The following is a 21,153-nucleotide window of genomic DNA, read 5'->3' on the forward strand; positions in this document are numbered from 1 at the left end:
CCTTACCGATGCCGTGATGAGCACGCATCAAAGCCGGGACATGTCGGCTGTTTGAACAGCTGACATGTGCCCGCAATAGCGGAGAGTGGAATCACGATCCACCCGCCGCTATTAACTAGTTAAATGCCGCTGTCAAACGCTGACAGCGGCTTTTAACTAGCGCTTCCAGCCATCTGGTTGGAAATGAGCGCATCACTGACCCCCGTCACGTGATCGGGGGTCAGCGATGCATCGGCATAACAACCAGAGGTCTCCTTGAGACCTCTATGGTTGTTGATGCCATATTGCTATGAGCGCCACCCTTTGGTCAGCACTCATAGCAATGCAGTAAATCCACATAGGAGCGATCTGAGCTTCGCTCCTATTTAGTAGAGCCGATCGAGTTGTGCCAGCTTCTAGCCTCCCATGGAGGCTATTGAAGCATGGCAAAAGTAAAATAAAAAATATGAAAAAAATAAAAAAAATGTTAAAGTTTAAATCACCCCCCTTTTTGCCCCATTCAAAATAAAACATTAAAAAAATCAAACCTACACATATTTGGCCCAGGTAGCAAAAGAAAAAAGCAGGATGCACTCACCAATCTTCAAAGTAGCAAATTTTATTGAGTCTTCACAATTAAAACTTCATGGCCGGGAGAGAAGAAAAGGAGCTCGTGCGAGCAGGGGAGACCCCTACACATATTTGGTATTGCCGCGTTCAGAATCGCACGATCTAGCAATAAAAAAAATTAACCTGATCGCTAAACGGTGTAGCGAGAAAAAATGTGAAACGCCATACTTACATTTTTTTGGTTGCCACGACATTGCATTAAAATGCCATAATGGACGATCAAAAGAACGTATCTGCACCAAAAATCTCAGCTCGGCACGCAAAAAATAAGCCCTCACCCGACTCCAGATCACGAAAAATGGAGACGCTACTGGTATCGGAAAATTGCACAATTAAAAAAAAAAAAAATTAGCAAAGTTTGTAATTCTTTTTTACCACCTTTTTTATAACCTAGACATGTTTGGCGACTATGAACTCATAATGACCTGGAGAATCATAATTGCAGGTCAGTTTTAGCATTTCATGAACCTAGCAAAAAAGCCAAGCAAAAAAACAGGTGTAGGATTGCACTTTTTTGAAATTTCACCGCACTTGGAATTTTTTTTTTTCCATTTTCTTGCGCACGACATGCTAAAACCAATGATGTTGTTCAAAAGTACAACTTGTCCCGCAAATAATAAGCCCTCTTATGGCCATATTGACGGAAAAATAAAATATTTATGGCTCTGGGAAGGAGGGGAGCGAAAAACGAAAATGAAAAAGGGCAAGGTCTTGAAGGGGTTGAAAACATCAGCTCGGACCGCAAAAAATAAGCCCTCACCTGCCCGAGATCATGAAAAATAGAGATGCTACGGGTTTCAAAATGGTGCAATTTTTAAAAAAAATTTTTGCAAAGTTTAGAAATTTTTTCACCACTTACATAAAAAAGAACCTAGACATGTTAGGTGTCTATGATCTCAATGACCTGGAGAATCATAATAGCAGGTCAGTTTTAGCATTTAGTGAACACAGTAAAAGAAAAAAAAAGCCAAACAAAAAAACAACTCTGGGATTGCATTTTTTTTTTTTTTTTTTGCAATTTCACTGCACTTTGAATTTTTTTCCCATTTTCCAGGACACTATGTTAAAACCAATGGTGTAGTTCAAAAGTACAACTCGTGGCGCAAAAATCAAGCTCTCACATGGCGATTTTGACAGAAAAATAAAAAAAAGTTGAAGGGGAGCAAAAAACGAAAGCACAAAATAAAAAATACCTCCGGTCATGAAGGGGTTAATATACCAACCTACCGCGGCCTTCTCCAGTGTCCAGCTCCGTTCTGCTCCTCTTCTCAGTGATGTCTACAGACTCTTCAGATCACGCTGTGCTGTGCATAACCCGCTGGTGACTTACAATGTAAGCCTATGGAGCGTCAGAACGTGGCTATATAGCCTTTCATTGTAAATGAGACTTTCGGCTCACACACACATACAGTGCGCTGAATAGCCTGAATCGTGGTGACGTCACTGAGAAGAGGGTCGGGACGGCGCTGGACACCAGCGAGCAGAGGCACTCACACTATACTACATGCACATATACACACATTTAAGGAAGAAATATTCACGGAAAGGCTTATGCCTGTCCTAAGGACAGAGTCCAGTTACTTCTGGACTTATTTGATTCTGAAGTAAACCTTTCTGTTGGACAGATCCCTTTAAATTAAAATCAATTATACCCGATTTATTCTTAATATTTAGCTGCAGATGTATCTGATAAAAAGCCATGCAGAGACATGGATAGAACTGATGGACATGATCTGTTCTGTGGCCTCTCCTGAAGTGGGAGAAAGTGCAGCCTATCAACAGTGAATTCTTTCCTAAAATGTTAAGAGCAGATAGATGAGATTCTTTCCTGACAAGGAGAGCTGAACATGCCTGAGAGAGTTAACAGTCCCTACTGGTAACCAGCACATGTAGCATTGCAATTATGACCTTGATGGGAGACCGGAGTGAGTGCCAGGATCTGCGTTCTCTGATTTCTATTAAAGGTGGACATTTCTTTTGGTTTTCCTATTGTGGATGTGGATCATGAGTCATGAGAACATGTATTGTGTTGCTTCTTGGCTCTTATCTCGTCCAGCTAAACTATAGAGAGTTCCAAATGAGGAGCTTTTAGAGAACTGGAGAAGAGCATCACTCTGCAGCTAAACATTTCATTGCTTTCCTTGCTTCTTGGCCGCATTTCTTAGCCCCTCAGCTCCTTAGTTGTTATCTCCACACACACAGCTGGTGCACAGCCTGAACAGGGCACCGATGCGTGGAAGTTGGCCACGACATGGTATAGTTATGTTAGTTAAAGACTACTGTGGCTTGCTGATTAACTCCCTACTAGCCAATTAAATCTGATGCAGTATCCTACATTTTATGCTGCCCTTTCTTATATGCATGTGATATCCGAAGACACATGTCAGTGCAGTAATCAGAGGCTGGCGTACCTGTCCATGTTTTACAAAAAGGCTTTGGAATGTGTTTGTACAATGCTTTTTAACTTAATTTTCTTGTGGCTTTATGTTGAAGGGAAAGAAAAGAAGATTATAAATGATAATAAATGCATTTTCAGGTTTTCCTCAAAGCAGCATCTTAAAGCGAATCTATCACTAAGTTTTCTCTTTCCCATTTGAGAAAGTAAGAAACCTGCCCCTATTGGAATCGAACCCGGTCTCCCGACTTGATAGGTTGAGATACTCGCCACTATACTAACGAGGACTTGCTGTAAAAAGCTTTCCCCTTGGGGAATCGAACCCCAATCCCCCGCTCGACACAGGATACTCACCACTATACTAATGAGGACTTGCTCTAAGAAAGTAAGAAGCCTGCCCCTTGGGGAATCAAACCCCAATCATCCGTTCAACGTTGGGGATACTCACCACTATACTAACAAGGACTTGCTCTAAGAAAGTAAGAAGCCTGCCCCTCAGGGAATCGAACCCCAATCTTCTGTTAACATGTGGGGATACTCACCACTATACTAACGAGGACTTGCTCTAAGAAAGTAAGAAGCTTTCCCCTTGGGGAATCGAACCCCAATCCCCCTGCTCGACACGGGATACTCACCACTATTCTTATGAGGACTTGCTCTAAGAAAGTAAGAAGCCTGCCCCTCTGGGAATCGAACCCCAATCATCCGTTCTACATTGGGGATACTCACCACTATACTAACAAGGACTTGCTCTAAGAAAGTAAGAAGCCTGCCCCTCGGGGAATCAAATCCCAATCATCCGTTCAACATTGGGGATACTCACCACTATACTAACAAGAACTTGCTCTAAGAAAGTAAGAAGCCTGCCCCTCAGGGAATCGAACCCCAATCTTCTGTTCAACATGTGGGGATACTCACCACTATACTAACAAGGACTTGCTCTAAGAAAGTAAGAAGCCTGCCCCTCTGGGAATCGAACCCCAATCATCCGTTCTACATTGGGGATACTCACCACTATACTAACAAGGACTTGCTCTAAGAAAGTAAGAAGCCTGCCCCTCAGGGAATCAAATCCCAATTTCCTGCTCGATTCATGGGGATACCACTATACTAACAAGGACTTGCTCTAAGAAAGAAGCTCCCTCAGGGAATCAAACCCTGATCTCCCGCTCAATAGCTTGGGATACTCACCACTATACTAAAGAGGACTTGCTCTAAGAAAGTAAGATGCATCCCCATCAAGGAATTGAACACAAGGGTTCAATTACCCAATAGGAGAGGCTTTTCATTGTCCCATTTTAGAGCGCATGAACCAGTGTTAGAGACCCTCTTTCCAGCAATGTATCACTTCCTTGCTTGCTGCAGATTGTATAAAATCACTGTAATATCTGTTGCAGATCTGCCAGTTGTTGGAATGCTGAGCTCTGTATAACCCCATTCACACCACTGATTGACCGCTGTTTGTATACACAGTGCATAGTCAGAAACTTGCAAATCGGTGGTGGGTGTCTGATTATATAGAGCTAATGGATATGTAGGACTACATGGCAGCAGATTTTTTACCGTGCTGATTTGGCCTGTATCAACCATAGGGTGAAATCAGTCACAATTTCAAACAAAATCTGCAGCAGAATTTATAGTGGAAGATTGACTCCCATCTGTAGGCATCTAAAATTTCATCCAAAGTTATCACGTCAATATTTAGTAAAGTTCCATCAACCTGGCAAATTGTGGAACAGCGGCAACGTTCATGTGTATAGTCCAAACTGTCCCCACAAAGTGAATGAGATTTCTGAAACGTCATACACACGATACTTAATTTTCTTTGTAGATTTGAAGCAGTTCCATAGCTGCAGCATGTCAGTCCTTCGTTTTTGTTTTGTTTTTTTGCAGTATTTTTCACCATTCTAATGACTGGGGAAAAACTCTGGCAAAAACGTTTATTTTTCTGCACCATTTTTTCCTGCCAAGAGTTATGTTTTTGATGGAGAAGTGTCTACAAGAAATACTTAACGTGTTCACGTACACTTCTATGGATTTTGGTTTTGAGCTTCCTGCATTTTGAGAAATATCTATGTACCCTATTTAAAAACAAGCAATCCTCAGTATATTATTATCATGGATGTTGTTGCTCATTTTATTCTGCCTATCATTTCTATGAAGTTTAATATTTCATTAGTTCTTTCATACGATTCATCTTCACCTTTTCCCTTTTCTAAATATATACAATCTCCCAAAGGGATGAAGAGATGGCAAAAAAATACATAAATGAAAAGGCTGGTTTTGATGTTAGGTTTTTAAAAAAAATGGAGAAATCTATTATTCTTTTATGTATCTGTGCTGTTTGACTGTAGTTAATGGGTTATAGATTGAGGCCAACCAAACAGATTTCCAGCTATGACAACTCCTAAAAAGCTGCAAGCATCCCTGCAAAAAAAATCTAAAAGTTCATTTTTATCCACTTGGGAGACCTTTTTTTCACCTTTTAAATGACGACAATAAAATTGCAGCCCATTTGGCAAGACTGTAATAATATAATAAAAGACGAACAATTAAGTTTATGCACTTACTAAAGTATTATTTCTTTTTTCAGAACACAAAGGCCCCCCATCAGGATCCAACTCTGCAAGACAGAGCCCCGCCCCACAGCATCGAGCCATGGGTCAAGCACCGAATTATGGAACGCTGGACAGGTAGGAATATAGACACCCTGATACTGATCTAAATGGCATGTTGCTAATATGTGGAGAAAAATGGAAGTGATAATTGAGGTGGTCTTGTAATTCGACTAATATGACAGCAAAACGCAATGAAATATGTATATATATATATATATTGGCTATTGAACCCGTTCTACGCCCGGGTGGCGAGCATTTATATTGGTATATGGTCTCCATCCTGGTATGTGCTGCTCCCAACTTGCTCCCCCATCCTGTCATGTGCTGCTCCATCCTGCGTCCCCATCCTGTCATGTGCTGCTCCATCCTGCGCCCCCATCCTGTCATGTGCTGCTCCATCCTGCGTCCCCATCCTGTCATGTGCTGCTCCATCCTGCGCCCCCATCCTGTCATGTGCTGCTCCATCCTGCGTCCCCATCCTGTCATGTGCTGCTCCACCCTGCGCCCACATCCTGTCATGTGCTGTTCCAACTTGCATCCCCATCCTGTCATGTGCTGCTCCCATCCTGCCCTGTGGTGCTCCTATCGTGCGCAACCATTCTGTCATGTGCTGTTCCCATCCTGCGTCCCCATTTTGTCATGTGGTGTTACCATCCTGCGTCCCCATTCTGTCATGTTCTGCTCCCATCCTGTGCCCCAATTCTGCTGTAATGAGCTGCACCCATTTTGCCTGTTCCTGTTTCCATTCTGCCATATGTTGTTCCCATCTTTCTGTCTGCAGCTATACTGAGCACGGCTGTACTGTGTGAGTGCGGGCGAGTGTGACTGTACTGCGTGAGTGTGGCTGTACTTACTGCCTGAGTGCGGCACTGGCTATAATGGATACAGCACCCCTGCAACCAGCACAGCGAGGGCTGACTCCGCCCACTCGCATCACTGGTCACATGCTGGTGACATCATGGAAGGTCCTGGAGCTCCGCTGGGCTCTACATCTACCCTGACTGGAGCTGCAGAGCACGGAGCCCCCATGGCCGCTATATTATGGGGGATACACAGTTGTGTGGAGCCCCCATGGCCGGTATATTGGGGGGGGGATAAGTAAGTTCGGCTGCGTCACTCTTGTCCAGACTGCGCAGGCGCGGTGCGTCGCGCTTGCGCAGTCTATAAAGGCTTCGGACAGAGTGACGCTCCCACCGTTATATTATAGATTTATTATATCACATACACAGAGGGGAAAATAAGTATTTGATACACTGTGGATTTTGCAAGCTTTTCCAAAGAATGAAGAGTTCTGTAATTCTTATTGTAGATAGACTTTAACTGTGAGAGACGGAATCTAAAAAATTAAAACCAGAAAATCACATTGTATTTCTACATAATTAAATTGCATTTTATTGCATGAAATAAGTGTTAGATCACCTACCAACCATCAAGAATTCTAGCTCTCAAATATCTGTTAGTTTTTCTTTAAGAAGCCTCCTACTCTACACTCATTACATGTATTTATTGCATCAGTTTGAACCTGTTTCCTGTGTAAAAAGAAATCTACCCACACACAATCACACTCCAACCTCTCCACTATGGCCAAGACTAAAGAGCTGTCGACGGACACAGGGACAAAATTGTAGATCTGCACAATGCTAGGATGCACTACAGGATAATAGGCATGCAGCTTGGTGAGAAGGCAACAACTGTTAACACAATTATTAGAAAATGAAAGAAAAACAAGATGACTGTCAATCTTCCTCGGTCTGGGGCTCCATGTAAGATCTCGCCTCGTGGGGTTAGGATGATTCTGGGAAAGGTCAGGAATCAGCCCAGAAGTACATGTGAGGACCTGGTCAATGACCTGAAGAGAGCTGGGGCCACAGTCTCAAACATTACCCTTAGTAACACACTATGCCGTCATGGATTAAAATCCTGTAGGGTACACACAGTCCTGCCAGCACTTGTCCAGGCCCATTGGAAGTTTGCTAAAGACCATCTGAATGATAAAGAGGAGGCATGGGAGAAGGTCATGTGGTCAGATGAGACCAATATAGAACTTTTTGGTATCAACCCCACTCGCCATGTTTGGAAGAAGGATGAGTACAACCCCAAGATCACTGTCCAAACCGTGAGGCATGGTGGAGGAAACCTCATACTTTGATCGTTTTTTTCTGCAAAGCGAATAGGACGACTGCACTGTATTGAAGGGAGGATGCATGTGGTCATGTATCACGAGATTGTGGCCAACAATCTCCTCCCCTCAGTATGAGCATTGCAGATGGGACGTGGCTGGGTCTCCCAGTATGACAATGACCCGAAACACACAGCCAGAGGAACTAAGGAGTGGCTCCGTAAGAAGTATTTCAAGGTCCTGGAGTGGCTAGCCAGATTCCAGACCTGAACCCAATAGAAAATCTTTAGAAGGAGCAGAAACTCAATGTTTCCCAGCCATAGCCCCGAAACCTGAAATATCTGAAGATCTGTATAGAGGAGTGGGCAAAAATCCCTGCTGCAGGGGGTGCAAACATGGTCAATAACATACTTATGCAATAACATGCAAATTAATTATGTAAAAATCATACAATGTGATTTTCAGTTCTTTTTTTAAACATTCCGTCTTTTAAAGAATATGATAAAAATTACAGAAACCACCATTCTTTGTAGGGTGAGAAAACTTGCAAAATCGGCAGCGTGTCAAATACTTATTTTCCCCAGACTATGTGTGTGTGTGTGTGTGTGTGTGTGTGTGTGTATATAGATAGATAGATAGATAGACATATACACACATGGTCAAAATTGTTGGTACCCTTCGTTTAATGACAGAAAAACCCACAATGGTCACAGAATTAACTTGAATCTGACAAAGTAATAATAAAAGGTCTATGAAAACGAACAAATGAAAGTCAGACATTGCTTTTCAACCATGCTTCCACAGAATAAAAAAAAAAAAAGACTCATGAAATAGGCCCGGACAGAAATGATAGTACCCCTGAAAATAATGTGACAAAAGGGACATGTTGAATCAAGGTCTGTCCACTAACTAGCGTCACAGGTGTCTACAATCTTGGAATCAGTGAATGGGCCTGTATATAGGGCTCACTGTACTGTTTGGTGACATGGTGTGTATCACACTCAACATGGACCAGAGGAAACGAAGGAAAGAATTTTCTCAGGATATTAGAAAGAAAATTATAGACAAACATGTTAAAGGTAAAAGTTATAAGACCATCTCCAAGTGGCTTGATGTTCCTGTGACTACAGTTGCACATATTATTCAGAAAGTTAAGATCCATGGGACTGTAGCCAACCTCCTTGGATGTGGCTGCAGGAGGAAAATTGATGACAAATCAGAAAGATGTATAATATGAATGGTAACAAGAGTCCAGACAAAAAATGAACTTTTTGGCAAGGCACATCAGCTCTATGTTCACAGATGGAAAAATGAAGCTTTCAAGAAAAGAACACTGTCCCTACTGTGAAACATGGAGGAGGCTCTGTTTTGTTCTGGGGCTGCTTTGCTGCATCTGGCACAAGGTGTCTAGAATCTGTGCAGGGTACAATTAAATCTCAAGACTATCAAGGGATTCTAGAGAGAAATATGCTTCCCAGTGTCAGAAAGCTTGGTCTCAGTGGCAGGTCATGGGTCTTACAACAAGATAATGACCCAAAACACACAGCTAAAAACACCCAAGAATGGCTAAGAGGAAAACATTGGACTATTCTGAAGTGGTCTTCTATGAGCCCTGACCTAAATCCTATTGAGCATCTTTGGAAAGAGCTGAAACGTGCCATCTGGAAAAGACAACCTTCAACACGAGACAGCTGAAGCAGTTTGCTCTTGAGGAGTGGGCTAAAATATCTGTCGAGAGGTGCAGAAGTCTCATTGATAGTTACAGGAATCGTTTCATTGCAGTGATTGCCTCAAACGGTTGTGCAACAAAATATTAAGTTATGGGTACCATCATTTCTGTCCAGGCCTATTTCTTGAGTTTTATTTTTAAAAATATTCTGTGGAAGCATGGATGAAAAGCAATGTCTAACTTTCTTTTGTTCATTTTCATAGATTTTTTTATTAATTACTTTTGTCAGATTCAAGTTATTTCTGTGACCATTGTGGGTTTTTGTGTCATTGAACGAGGGGTACCAACAATTTTGGCCATGCGTGTATGTGCTGCTCCTTGGCCAGCGGCAACCTCTGCCAGGAATATACTAACTTTTACCTGTTCCATCTTTTTACAAACTATTAAAGCTTCTTACATGCCTCTTTAAAGGGTATCTGGCAAATCCACCGTGCCCCCAAACCAGCACCATGCGTTTATTTTGTGTTCGCACCCTGTCTCACAAGCCCTCTGTACAGTAAACGCTATTACAGTTTATGGCAAAAAAAAATGTTTAAAATCATTTTCCGATATTCTAATTAGTTTCAGACTAGTTAGGGGGGTGTTGGTTTCTCCAGATTAGTCATCCCACTAATCAGGTTGCCACACCCTGTGGATGTGATGGCATGATTTGCAAGATCCAGCATCACCGCTGGTTCTCTGTAAGTCTTGTGCATGCACGCGACTTTAATCATTTCATGTCTGTATGCAGTGAAGCTGAGAAAGGTACACCCGGCTCCAGCGTGTACTGATGTAAAGGGTGAGAATTTTACTCCACAAAATATTAACCTTATGGTTACCAAAGAGGAATTCTCCCTGCACCTCTAATGAGGTCCGATATCCGCTATTAACGCCAAAATTGACTACTAATAATTAATATCCACTTAATACCACAATGTTATCTTTACCTTCTACTATACACTAAAGGCCCCTTCACATTTAGCGACGCTGCAGCGATACCGACAACGATCCGAATCGCTGCAGCGTCGCTGTTTGGTCGCTGGAGAGCTGTCACACAGACCGCTCTCCAGCGACCAACGATGCCGGTAACCAGGGTAAACATCGGGTAACTAAGCGCAGGGCCACGCTTAGTAACCCGATGTTTACCCTGGTTACCATGCTAAAAGTAAAAAAAAAAAAAACAGTACATACTTGCCTACAGCCGTCTGTCCTCCAGCGCTGCGATCTGCTTCTCTGCTCTCCTCCTGTACTGTCTGTGAGCCGGAAAGCAGAGCGGTGACGTCACCGCTCTGCTTTCCGGGTTACACAGCCAGTACAGGAGGAGTGCAGAGCACAGCGCTGGAGGACAGACGGCTGTAGGTAAGTATGTACTGTTTGTTTTTTTTTACTTTTAGCATGGTAACCAGGGTAAACATCGGGTTACTAAGCGCGGCCCTGCGCTTAGTTACCCGATGTTTACCCTGGTTACCAGTGAAGACATCGCTGGATCGGTGTCACACACGCCGATCCAGCGATGTCTCCAGGGAGTCCAGCGACGAAATAAAGTTCTGGACTTTATTCAGCGACCAACGATCTCCCAGCAGGGGCCTGATCGTTGGTCGCTGTCACACATAACGATTTCATTAACGATATCGTTGCTACGTCACAAATAGCAACGATATCGTTAACAATATCGTTATGTGTGAAGGTACCTTAACTGTTATCTATTCCTTATACTATATACTAACAGAGACAAAACCGAGTATCAGTAAAGGGTATTTATTACACACACACACAAGTCTGCAGTCTATAACATGCATATATATTTATACCCAAGCTGGTGACCATATATATATATATATATATATATATATATATATATATATATATATATATATATATATATATATATATATATATATATATATATAAACATATATACAGTGGGGCAAAAAAGTATTTAGTCAGTCAGCAATAGTGCAAGTTCCACCACTTAAAAAGATGAGAGGCGTCCGTAATTTACATCATAGGTAGACCTCAACTATGGGAGACAAACTGAGAAAAAAAAATCCAGAAAATCACATTGTCTGTTTTTTTATCATTTTTTTTGCATATTATGGTGGAAAAAAAGTATTTGGTCAGAAACAAACAATCAAGATTTCTGTCTCTCACAGACCTGTAACTTCTTCTTTAAGAGTCTCCTCTTTCCTCCACTCATTACCTGTAGAAATGGCACCTGTTTAAACTTGTTATCAGTATAAAAAGACACCTGTGCACACCCTCAAACAGTCTGACTCCAAACTTCACTATGGTGAAGACCAAAGAGCTGTCAAAGGACACCAGAAACAAAATTGTAGCCCTGCACCAGGATGGGAAGACTGAATCTGCAATAGCCAACCAGCTTGGAGTGAAGAAATCAACAGTGGGAGCAATAATTAGAAAATGGAAGACATACAAGACCACTGATAATCTCCCTCGATCTGGGGCTCCACGCAAAATCCCACCCCGTGGGGTCAGAATGATCACAAGAACGGTGAGCAAAAATCCCAGAACCACGCGGGGGGACCTAGTGAATGAACTGCAGATTGCTGGGACCAATGTAACAAGGCCTACCATAAGTAACACACTACGCCACCATGGACTCAGATCCTGCAGTGCCAGACGTGTCCCACTGCTTAAGCCAGTACATGTCCGGGCCCGTCTGAAGTTTGCTAGAGAGCATTTGGATGATCCAGAGGAGTTTTGGGAGAATGTCCTATGGTCTGATGAAACCAAACTGGAACTGTTTGGTAGAAACACAACTTGTCGTGTTTGGAGGAAAAAGAATACTGAGTTGCATCCATCAAACACCATACCTACTGTAAAGCATGGTGGTGGAAACATCATGCTTTGGGGCTGTTTCTCTGCAAAGGGGCCAGGACGACTGATCCGGGTACATGAAAGAATGAATGGGGCCATGTATCGTGAGATTTTGAGTGCAAACCTCATTCCATCAGCAAGGGCATTGAAGATGAAACGTGGCTGGGTCTTTCAACATGACAATGATCCAAAGCACACCGCCAGGGCAATGAAGGAGTGGTTTCGTAAGAAGCATTTCAAGGTCCTGGAGTGGCCTAGCCAGTCTCCAGATCTCAACCCTATAGAAAACCTTTGGAGGGAGTTGAAAGTCCGTGTTGCCAAGCGAAAAGCCAAAAACATCACTGCTCTAGAGGAGATCTGCATGGAGGAATGGGCCAACATACCAACAACAGTGTGTGGCAACCTTGTGAAGACTTACAGAAAACGTTTGACCTCTGTCATTGCCAACAAAGGATATATTACAAAGTATTGAGATGAAATTTTGTTTCTGACCAAATACTTATTTTCCACCATAATATGCAAATAAAATGTTAAAAAAACAGACAATGTGATTTTCTGGATTTTTTTTTCTCAGTTTGTCTCCCATAGTTGAGGTCTACCTATGATGTAAATTACAGACGCCTCTCATCTTTTTAAGTGGTGGAACTTGCACTATTGCTGACTGACTAAATACTTTTTTGCCCCACTGTATATATATATTTGTCTAAGGGTCACTTCTGTCTGTCTATCCTTCTGTCACGGTTATTCATTCGCTGATTGGTCTCGGCAGCTGCCTGTCATGGCTGCTGCGACCAATCAGCGACGGCCACAGTCCGATTAGTCCCTCCCCTACTCCCCTGCACTCACTGCCTGGCGCCCGCTCCGTAATCTCCTCCACTCACCCCTCACACAGGGTTAATGGCAGCGGTAACGGCCCGCGGTGTAACGCACTCCGTTACCGCTGCTATTAACCCTGTGTGTCCCCAACTATTTACTATTGATGCTGCCTATGCAGCATCAATAGTAAAAATGTCATGTTAAAAATAATAAAAACAAAAAACTTGCTATACTCACCCTCCGCCGCCTTTCTCGCTCCTCGCCACGCTCCCGGGACCGCTCCATTGCAAGCGGCAGCTACCGGTCCCAGGGCTGGTGTGCGACAAGGACCTGCCGTGATGTCACGGTCATGTGACCACAACGTCATCATAGGTCCTGCTCACACCAGCCCTGGGACTGCAAGCTGCCGCTTGCAATGGAGCGATCCCAGGAGCGTGGTGAGGAGCGGGAAAGGCGGCGGATGGCAAGTATAGCAGGACTTCAATGGGCTATAGGTGAGTATATGTTTATTTTTTTTAGTCTCTATACTACATGGCTCTGTGCTGGGCAATATACTACGTGGCTAGGCAATATACTACGTGGCTCTGCTATATACTACGTGGCTGGGCAATATACTACGTGACTGGGCAATATACCGTACTACGTGGGCTGTGCTATATACTATGTGGCTGGGCAATATACTACGTGACTGGGCAATATACTGTACTACGTGGGCTGTGCAATATACTACGTGGCTGGGCAATATACTACGTGGCTGGGCAATATACTACGTGGCTGGGCAATATACTACGTGGCTGGTCAATATACTACGTGACTGGGCAATATACTACGTGACTGGGCAATATACTACGTGGCTGGGCAATATACTACGTGGCTGGGCAATATACTACGTGGCTGGGCAATATACTACGTGGACATGCATATTCTAGAATACCCGATGTGTTAGAATCGGGACACCATCTAGCTAAAGTATATAATAATAAATAAAATATAAAAAACTAAATGCTTCCACGTGTCCCAAGAGTTTTAATATTTGGGTGAAATACAAAACGCTCTGTTGGGCGTACAGAGTCGTGTTTAAAGACCTGTAGAAGCGTTTACAAAGGATTAATAGCAGGATTCTCGATCTGGAATATGTTGGCGCTATTTAAATAAAGATTATTATTAATACCTTACATGTATTTAGATATTTGTCTTATACAGTCTGTAAATATAAATTGTTTTAATACTTATTGCGTTTTTAGTGAATGTTAATTACAATATTAAAATCTGTCCGTCAGGTAGTCTATGTATATACACCGCTTCAGTAGATATAATGCGTTTGTCATTAAAGGGATAATGGCAAGGAGTAAGTAAGTATATCCTGTAGAGTAACTGATGTGGTCAGAAACCCCCAGGATGTGTCTCTGCCCCTCATGTACTGATTATACCCTTATTTTATATCATTATTATACAGAAATACATTGGACACAGAGGGCAGTAAGGGAGATCTCTCTGCTCCGTACAGGTTCCTTTGGGCCGATGCGGCACACACCCTGCCCTCTGGAAGCCGGCACTCACAGGTAAGATATTGTACTTGTCTCTAGATAGAAAGGGAATTATTAAAGATGGGAGATTTACATGTGAAGGAATTTGATGGGAATGTATCCGAAGCTGCGAGTTCAGGCTTTAGGTTCATTGATCTTATGTCTGACATGTTTGCAGGAGAGATGAGCAGATATAACGACTGCATGGTGCACATGTTGGGGTTGTTCTCTGACTAGATACGGCCACAGGAAAACTCTGCCTTCTGTCCCCTATTCCTGGCTGGTTGCCCTTACCTGCACTCATATATTGTAATAATGTATCTGCCCTAGTGGAAGGTTCTGGTAGTGAAGCATAGACCACTTCCGCTGCCTGCTATACTGTGCCCCTTAATGTAGGGTTCATCTCTCTCTACAGGACAGTAATGTAATAATGTGGCATATAGATGAGCACTTACAGCCCTGAAAAGGCAGCTGACGCAGCTGATGTGCAGCATAAATGGTGCCCTAGGGCATATTTTCCTACTAGTCTGAGTGCTGAGACTCATTTTACTGAGAAACGTGAAGTCAAATATATGTTTTGTCTCCGTTCTACCATTCCTAGAAGTGATGAAGTTTACCTAATCTCATGATTGCTGGGGGTGTCCACATTAATGCAATTTTATGAGGTTTTGGAGAATTGGATATATTGGAAATGGCTAATAAAACGCTTCCTTTTATACCACTTTGAAATTAAGAAGAAAAACATGCTTAAAGGCGTCAAGTGCTTGTCATTCCTTGTAAATCTAATGTATTAAAGAAAAGTTATCACAAAATGACATATTATATTACATCAGGCTTCCATCTTATATGTTTGTTTCATTTATTTTTTTCCCTTCATATTATGATCTTAAAATAATTAGATAAAAATAATAATAAAAATCGCAATATTACAATTTTCTTGCTAGCCTCTAAGCTTTTTTAGATTTAGACTTTCTGTAATTTCAGGAAGGGTTTACAGGATTTTCTTATCAGCAGAGGCAGGATTACAATGACAGGCTACACCTCTAATAATATAGGATCCACCAATTACAATGCTCCCTCTCCCTTCACAATGACCTTCGCACACACTTATTAGATATTTCAATACAAAAGATTGGGTTAGAATCTGATCATCGTGTCTATGTACATGTCTTGTTTCCTGAAACCTATAGGAAGTTAGAGTATAAAAAGCCCCTGTGTCTAGTGCGAAAATTGCAGGATTTATATTTTTAATTTTTAATATATGTTGTGATATGAGGAAAAAAAGCTGTTTTTTGTAGCATTTTTTTTAAACACAAACCTATTTTAATCAATAGTCAATTTTCTGATGATTGCTTCCTGTTCAGCGTCTTCATGCTCCCGGAATATTTTAAAATATGCTTATAGCGTTTTAGTTTGTAGGGGGAAGGTTATAAAAAAAAAAGGCACACTTAGGTGTACAATGTGGCCATAATGTAATCATTTATTATTTTATAGAGATATTAAAAATGAAGAAAATGCCACAGTAAAAAATACATTTTTGTCTCTCCGCTCCCTACAAATGCACAGATTTGCATAACAATACATGTCACATATATTCTAAATTTCTGTATTAATGTGCAGAGTACTGGTTGCTACCCTGTGGAGTTGGAGAGAGGACCAAGAGGCTTTGGTTTTAGCCTACGAGGTGGAAAAGAATACAACATGGGGCTTTTCATTCTCCGACTTGCGGAAGATGGACCTGCGATCAAAGATGGTCGCATTCATGTATGTAACTCTTTAAACCATTGTCTTGTCACTGTGGATGTTATTGTCTTCTGTAAGTCCATTTCAAAGTCTGCCCCTCATTACATACAATGGAGAAACTAAATATTTGATGCACTGCCGATTTTGCAGGTTTTCCCACCTACAAAGAATGGAGAGGTCTGTAATTTTTATCTTAGGTACACGTTAACTGACAAAATCTAAAAATAAAAAACAGAAAATCACATTATATGATTTTAAAATAAATTGCATTTTATTGCATGAAATAAGTATTTGATCACCTACCAACCAGCGAGAATTCTGTCTCTCCAATATCTGTTAGTTTTTATTTTAGAAGTCCCCCTACTCTGCACTCATTGCCTTTGTTAATTGAACCTGTTTGAACTCATTACCTGTATAAATGACACCTATCCACACACTCAATCATACGCCAACCTCTCCACCATGGCCAAAACAAAAGAGCTGTCTAAGAACACCTAGGGCAACCTGGACAAGGCTTGGATGGACTAAAAGACAATAGGCAAGCAGTTTGGTGAGACCATTATTAGAAAATGGCAGAAACACAAGATGACTGTCAATCTTCCTCGGTCTGGAGCTCCATGCAAGATCTCACCTCATTGGATAAGGATGATTCTGACAAAGGTGAAGAATCTACCTAGAACTAAACGGGAGGACCCGATTGATTGACCTGAAAAGAGCTGGGACCACAGTCTCACACATTGCCATTAGTAACACACTGCGCCGTCATGGATTAAAATCCTGCAGGGTATGCTAGATTTCCCTGCTCACACCAGCTTATGTCTACGCCCATTTTAAATTCGCCAATGACAAGTTGGATGATCCAGAGGAGGCATTTGGAGAAGGTCAGATGAGACCAAAATAGAATTTATTTGGTATAGACTCTACTTGCCATCTTTGGAGGAAGAAGGATGAGTACAACCCCAATAACACCGTCCCAACCGTGAAGCAGGCTGGGGAAACATCATACTTTGTGCTTTTTTCCAAGGGGACAGGACGAGAGGATGAGGTCCAAGAGAGGATGGATGTGGTCATGTATTGCAAGATTTTGGCCAACAACCTTCCTTTAGTAAGAGCATTGGAGATGGGTCATGGCTGGATCTTCCAGCATGACATTAACCCAAAACACACAACCAGGGCAACTCAGGAGTGACTCCAGGAGTGGCCTATCCAGTCTCCAGATGTGAACCCAATTGAAAATCTTTAAAGGAAGCTAAAACTCAATATTGCCCAGTGACAGCCCCAAAACCTGAAAGATCTGGAGAAGACCTGTATGGAGGAGTGGGCCAAAATCCCTGCTGCAGTGTGTTCAAACATGGTCAAGAACTACAGGAAATGTCTGACATCTGTAATTGCAAACAAATATTAAGTTCCGTTTTTCTATTGTATCAAATATTTATTTCATGTATTAAAATGCAAATTAATTATGTAAAAATCAAACAATGTGATTTTCTGGAGTTTTTTCGTTTAAGATTCTGTCTCTCACAGATGAAGTGTACCTACGATAAAAATTACAATAGGTGGCAAAATTTGAAAAATGGCAGTGTATCAAATACTTATTTTCCCCACTGTAGTTTGGGTTATGTTCACATTGGGGAATACTGAAATCCAGGAGACCTCCAGAGACTTTAGATGGCTTTACCCCATTGACATTAATAATTTCAGCTGATTTTTGTTTCAGAATTTGCCAAATATTGGCTCCTCTCTTAAATGGTTACACACTTTGTGACATCTCATGGATACTTTTGATCACAGATCTATAGCAGTTATATTAGGTCGTAAATCTCCAATATGTAATAGCTGAAGAGACCTTGCTATTTTAACGCAAATGCAAGATTTTGTAGACCCTTGTTTATATTTTTACACCATATGTGGAAACACGACCGCCCCCTCCGTAATTTAGGACACTACAAGAGACTAAAAATAAATCTGTAAATTAAAGGACATCATTGTATGCTAAGTGTCCTCCTCCTGTTTAGATTCTATTTAACTGATTAATATTAGAATTTCCAGATTCATTTTGTGACTCCTATTAGTCACTAAATAGTAACATATACCTCCTTAAATTAGCCATATAAAACTCCGGAGAACAAATGGAAGTTTTGTTTAAAAAGTGAAAAAACTTTAATTATGCCAATACAAACAATTTAAAACGAGCACAAACCAGGTAATGAAAGTGCTAACAACAAAAGACACCAGATATGTAAGGTCTACAGCATGATAATTAGTATGTCATTGTGTCAATACAGCAGTATAGTACTTAAGGTGCAGACAAAACCCTCCTATATAGTATGCCAAAAGATATTACTCTCATTGATAGAAACCATCATCTTTATGCCATAATCCCTCATTTGTGACAACCTAAGGGAGTATCCATATCCAGGTACACCAGTTAAAATAAGGCATGCAACCGTAACATGTGCCCAACGCGGTGGCCCTTAATATAGGAACAACAGGAGAGCAGGTCTCACCTAGTGCTGAGAAGACCACTGCATGCACCCCGACGCGCGTTTCGCAGCTGTCAGCCTTGCTTTCTCAAGGGGAAATGTTTCAATTACCTGTAGGACCTTAAGTATCCATAGAGACGTGTCATGTGATGAACACGTGACATCGCTGGATCCTGAGCTGTGTGCGTATGGCGCATGCGCACGCCGCTGTCCGAGTTAACCCACCCCCGCCCAGACGTATCCGACCGTGCACACGAGCGGGCACCAGCTGGTCCCAGTCGCTCACACGGCAAGATGTTGCCGGACGAGGGGGGACAACCCCAGAGAGCCAGCGAGCGCGCATGCGCACCACAGCAATTAGCAGTAAAAGCCTATGTCTGCCCCACACATTTAAAACAAGAGTCAATCAATATAGAAACATGTAATGCAGATATTATCCCATCAGAAGGAACATCAACAATAAGTAATAATAAATAATGAGTCCCATTTGTCATCCAACAGGCCGAATGTATTATTCCTCTTCACATGATGTCAGTCTTTACATAAATTTTTGGGGACGATAGGGTCCAAACGGAGTCAAAATGATAAACATTAAACAGAAGGAACCTATATAATATATAACAAAAACACAGAAATGAATTAAAACCGAACTCACATAGACAAAATACAGACGCAGAGGAACTTTTAGTAAGGGTCGGAGATTGAATAACTTTACAAATGAGGGCCAAAATTCAAAGATCCATTTAAGCCCTCAGGTTTCATAATTCCCAGTATCACGATCCATTTTAATTCCCGTTGTGCTAAGTTTTTTCACATTCCCCCCCCTAATTCCAACATGTACGACATCTATGCCTCTAACCTTAAACTCCTTTGGATTACAATTATGGACCATTCTAAAGTGTCTAGGAATAGTTTTAAGAGTCGACACGTCGTCCACTGATTTGACTGCACCAATATCCCGTACGTGTTCTCTTACACGTACCCTTAGTTCACGTGACATTAGTCCTATATATATATAAGGGGACAGCTACATGTTGCGTAGTAGATCACATTTTTGTTATTGCAAGAGATATATTCTCTGATGTCAAATTCTTTATGATCAACAGAACTAAAACGTAGATGTTTGATGGGTATTGGCGCATGCCAGTGACCACATTTGAAGAAGCCTTTTCTGGGTTTTGTCGTGCCAAAATGTTTTGCACTAGGTGCTGCGTAGTGACTTGTTACCAACAAGTCACTGAGATGCCTAGATCTTCGGGGGGTCATCAATGGTCTGTCTGTCATAAAAGGTCTCAGAGAGGGCTCGGCACTAAGTACAGGCCAATATTTAGTCAGGATACTCCGCATACTGTCCCACTCATGATTGAATACCGAATTAAACCATATATTCTCATCTTTTTTCTCTTTATTTGTTTTGTGGTATAACAGCGAATCACGAGATACTGACCTGGCCTTGTTATATCCATTTTTTATGTATCTCTGACTATAGCCACATTGTTTGAATCTTTCCTGTAGGTCTAAAGCTTGGGTTTCAAATTTTCAATCTGTCGAGCAGATCCGCCTCATCCTCAGAAACTGTCCAACCGGGACAGCCCTCACAGTGGAATGGCTGTGTGCTGTTGTCGCATGTATTAAAAAATTCACTGATGTTTCTTTACGAAAGACATCAGTCTGGATAGTGGAAAAAGAATCCACCTCCAAGCTGATGTCTAAAAAAATCTATTTTAGCTACATCGTATCTGTATGTTAATTTAATATTCAAGTTAATATTGTTTAATACAGCCATAAATTTATCCAACTGTTGCACCGTCCCCCGCCAAAAAAGTAAAACATCAATATAGCGTAGCCAGCACAGCACATGGTTGGCGGCCTCTGCCCCCAACTCACCAAATATCAACCTCTCCCAATACCCCAGAAAGAGGCGGGGACACAGGCCACACCCATGGCTGCGCCACGCTTTTGTTGATAAAACTGATGTGTTAAAAGTAAAAAAAATTGTGCGGTAGGACAAAGTGCAGCAGTTCATGGATGAGCTCACAAAGAGGGCCGTCCAGGTTGTAGGTCCCGAGGAAGAAGTGGACCGCCCGAATCCCATCTTCATGGTTAATGCAGGTGTACAATGTCTCTACATCCGCGGTCACCAACATAGTTCCCTTATCAACAAAGACGCCGTCAACCCTCGCAAGGACATCCGTCGTGTCCTTTACATAAGAGGTAATGTTTCCACCAAACTCTTCAGGTAATAATCAATGAACTTACATATAGGGTCACACAGACCATCTATTCCTGACACGATCG

The 21,153-nt window shown here is 41.9% G+C and overlaps 1 protein-coding gene across 3 annotated transcripts in view; it reads left to right on the forward strand.

Annotated features, from left to right (window-relative positions):
* MAGI3 (membrane associated guanylate kinase, WW and PDZ domain containing 3) overlaps positions 1-21,153 on the forward strand; it is a 372,638-nt gene that overhangs the window by 338,048 nt on the left and 13,437 nt on the right. For all 3 annotated transcript variants that reach the window (XM_069761755.1, XM_069761757.1, XM_069761756.1), the window contains exons 17-19: positions 5,598-5,697; positions 14,560-14,665; positions 16,250-16,393. In XM_069761755.1, the coding sequence (XP_069617856.1) occupies positions 5,598-5,697; positions 14,560-14,665; positions 16,250-16,393 (350 nt within the window). The remainder of the gene's footprint in view (positions 1-5,597; positions 5,698-14,559; positions 14,666-16,249; positions 16,394-21,153) is intronic.

Source organism: Ranitomeya imitator, chromosome 3, assembly GCF_032444005.1.
Source record: "Ranitomeya imitator isolate aRanImi1 chromosome 3, aRanImi1.pri, whole genome shotgun sequence".
NCBI lineage: Eukaryota > Metazoa > Chordata > Amphibia > Anura > Dendrobatidae > Ranitomeya > Ranitomeya imitator.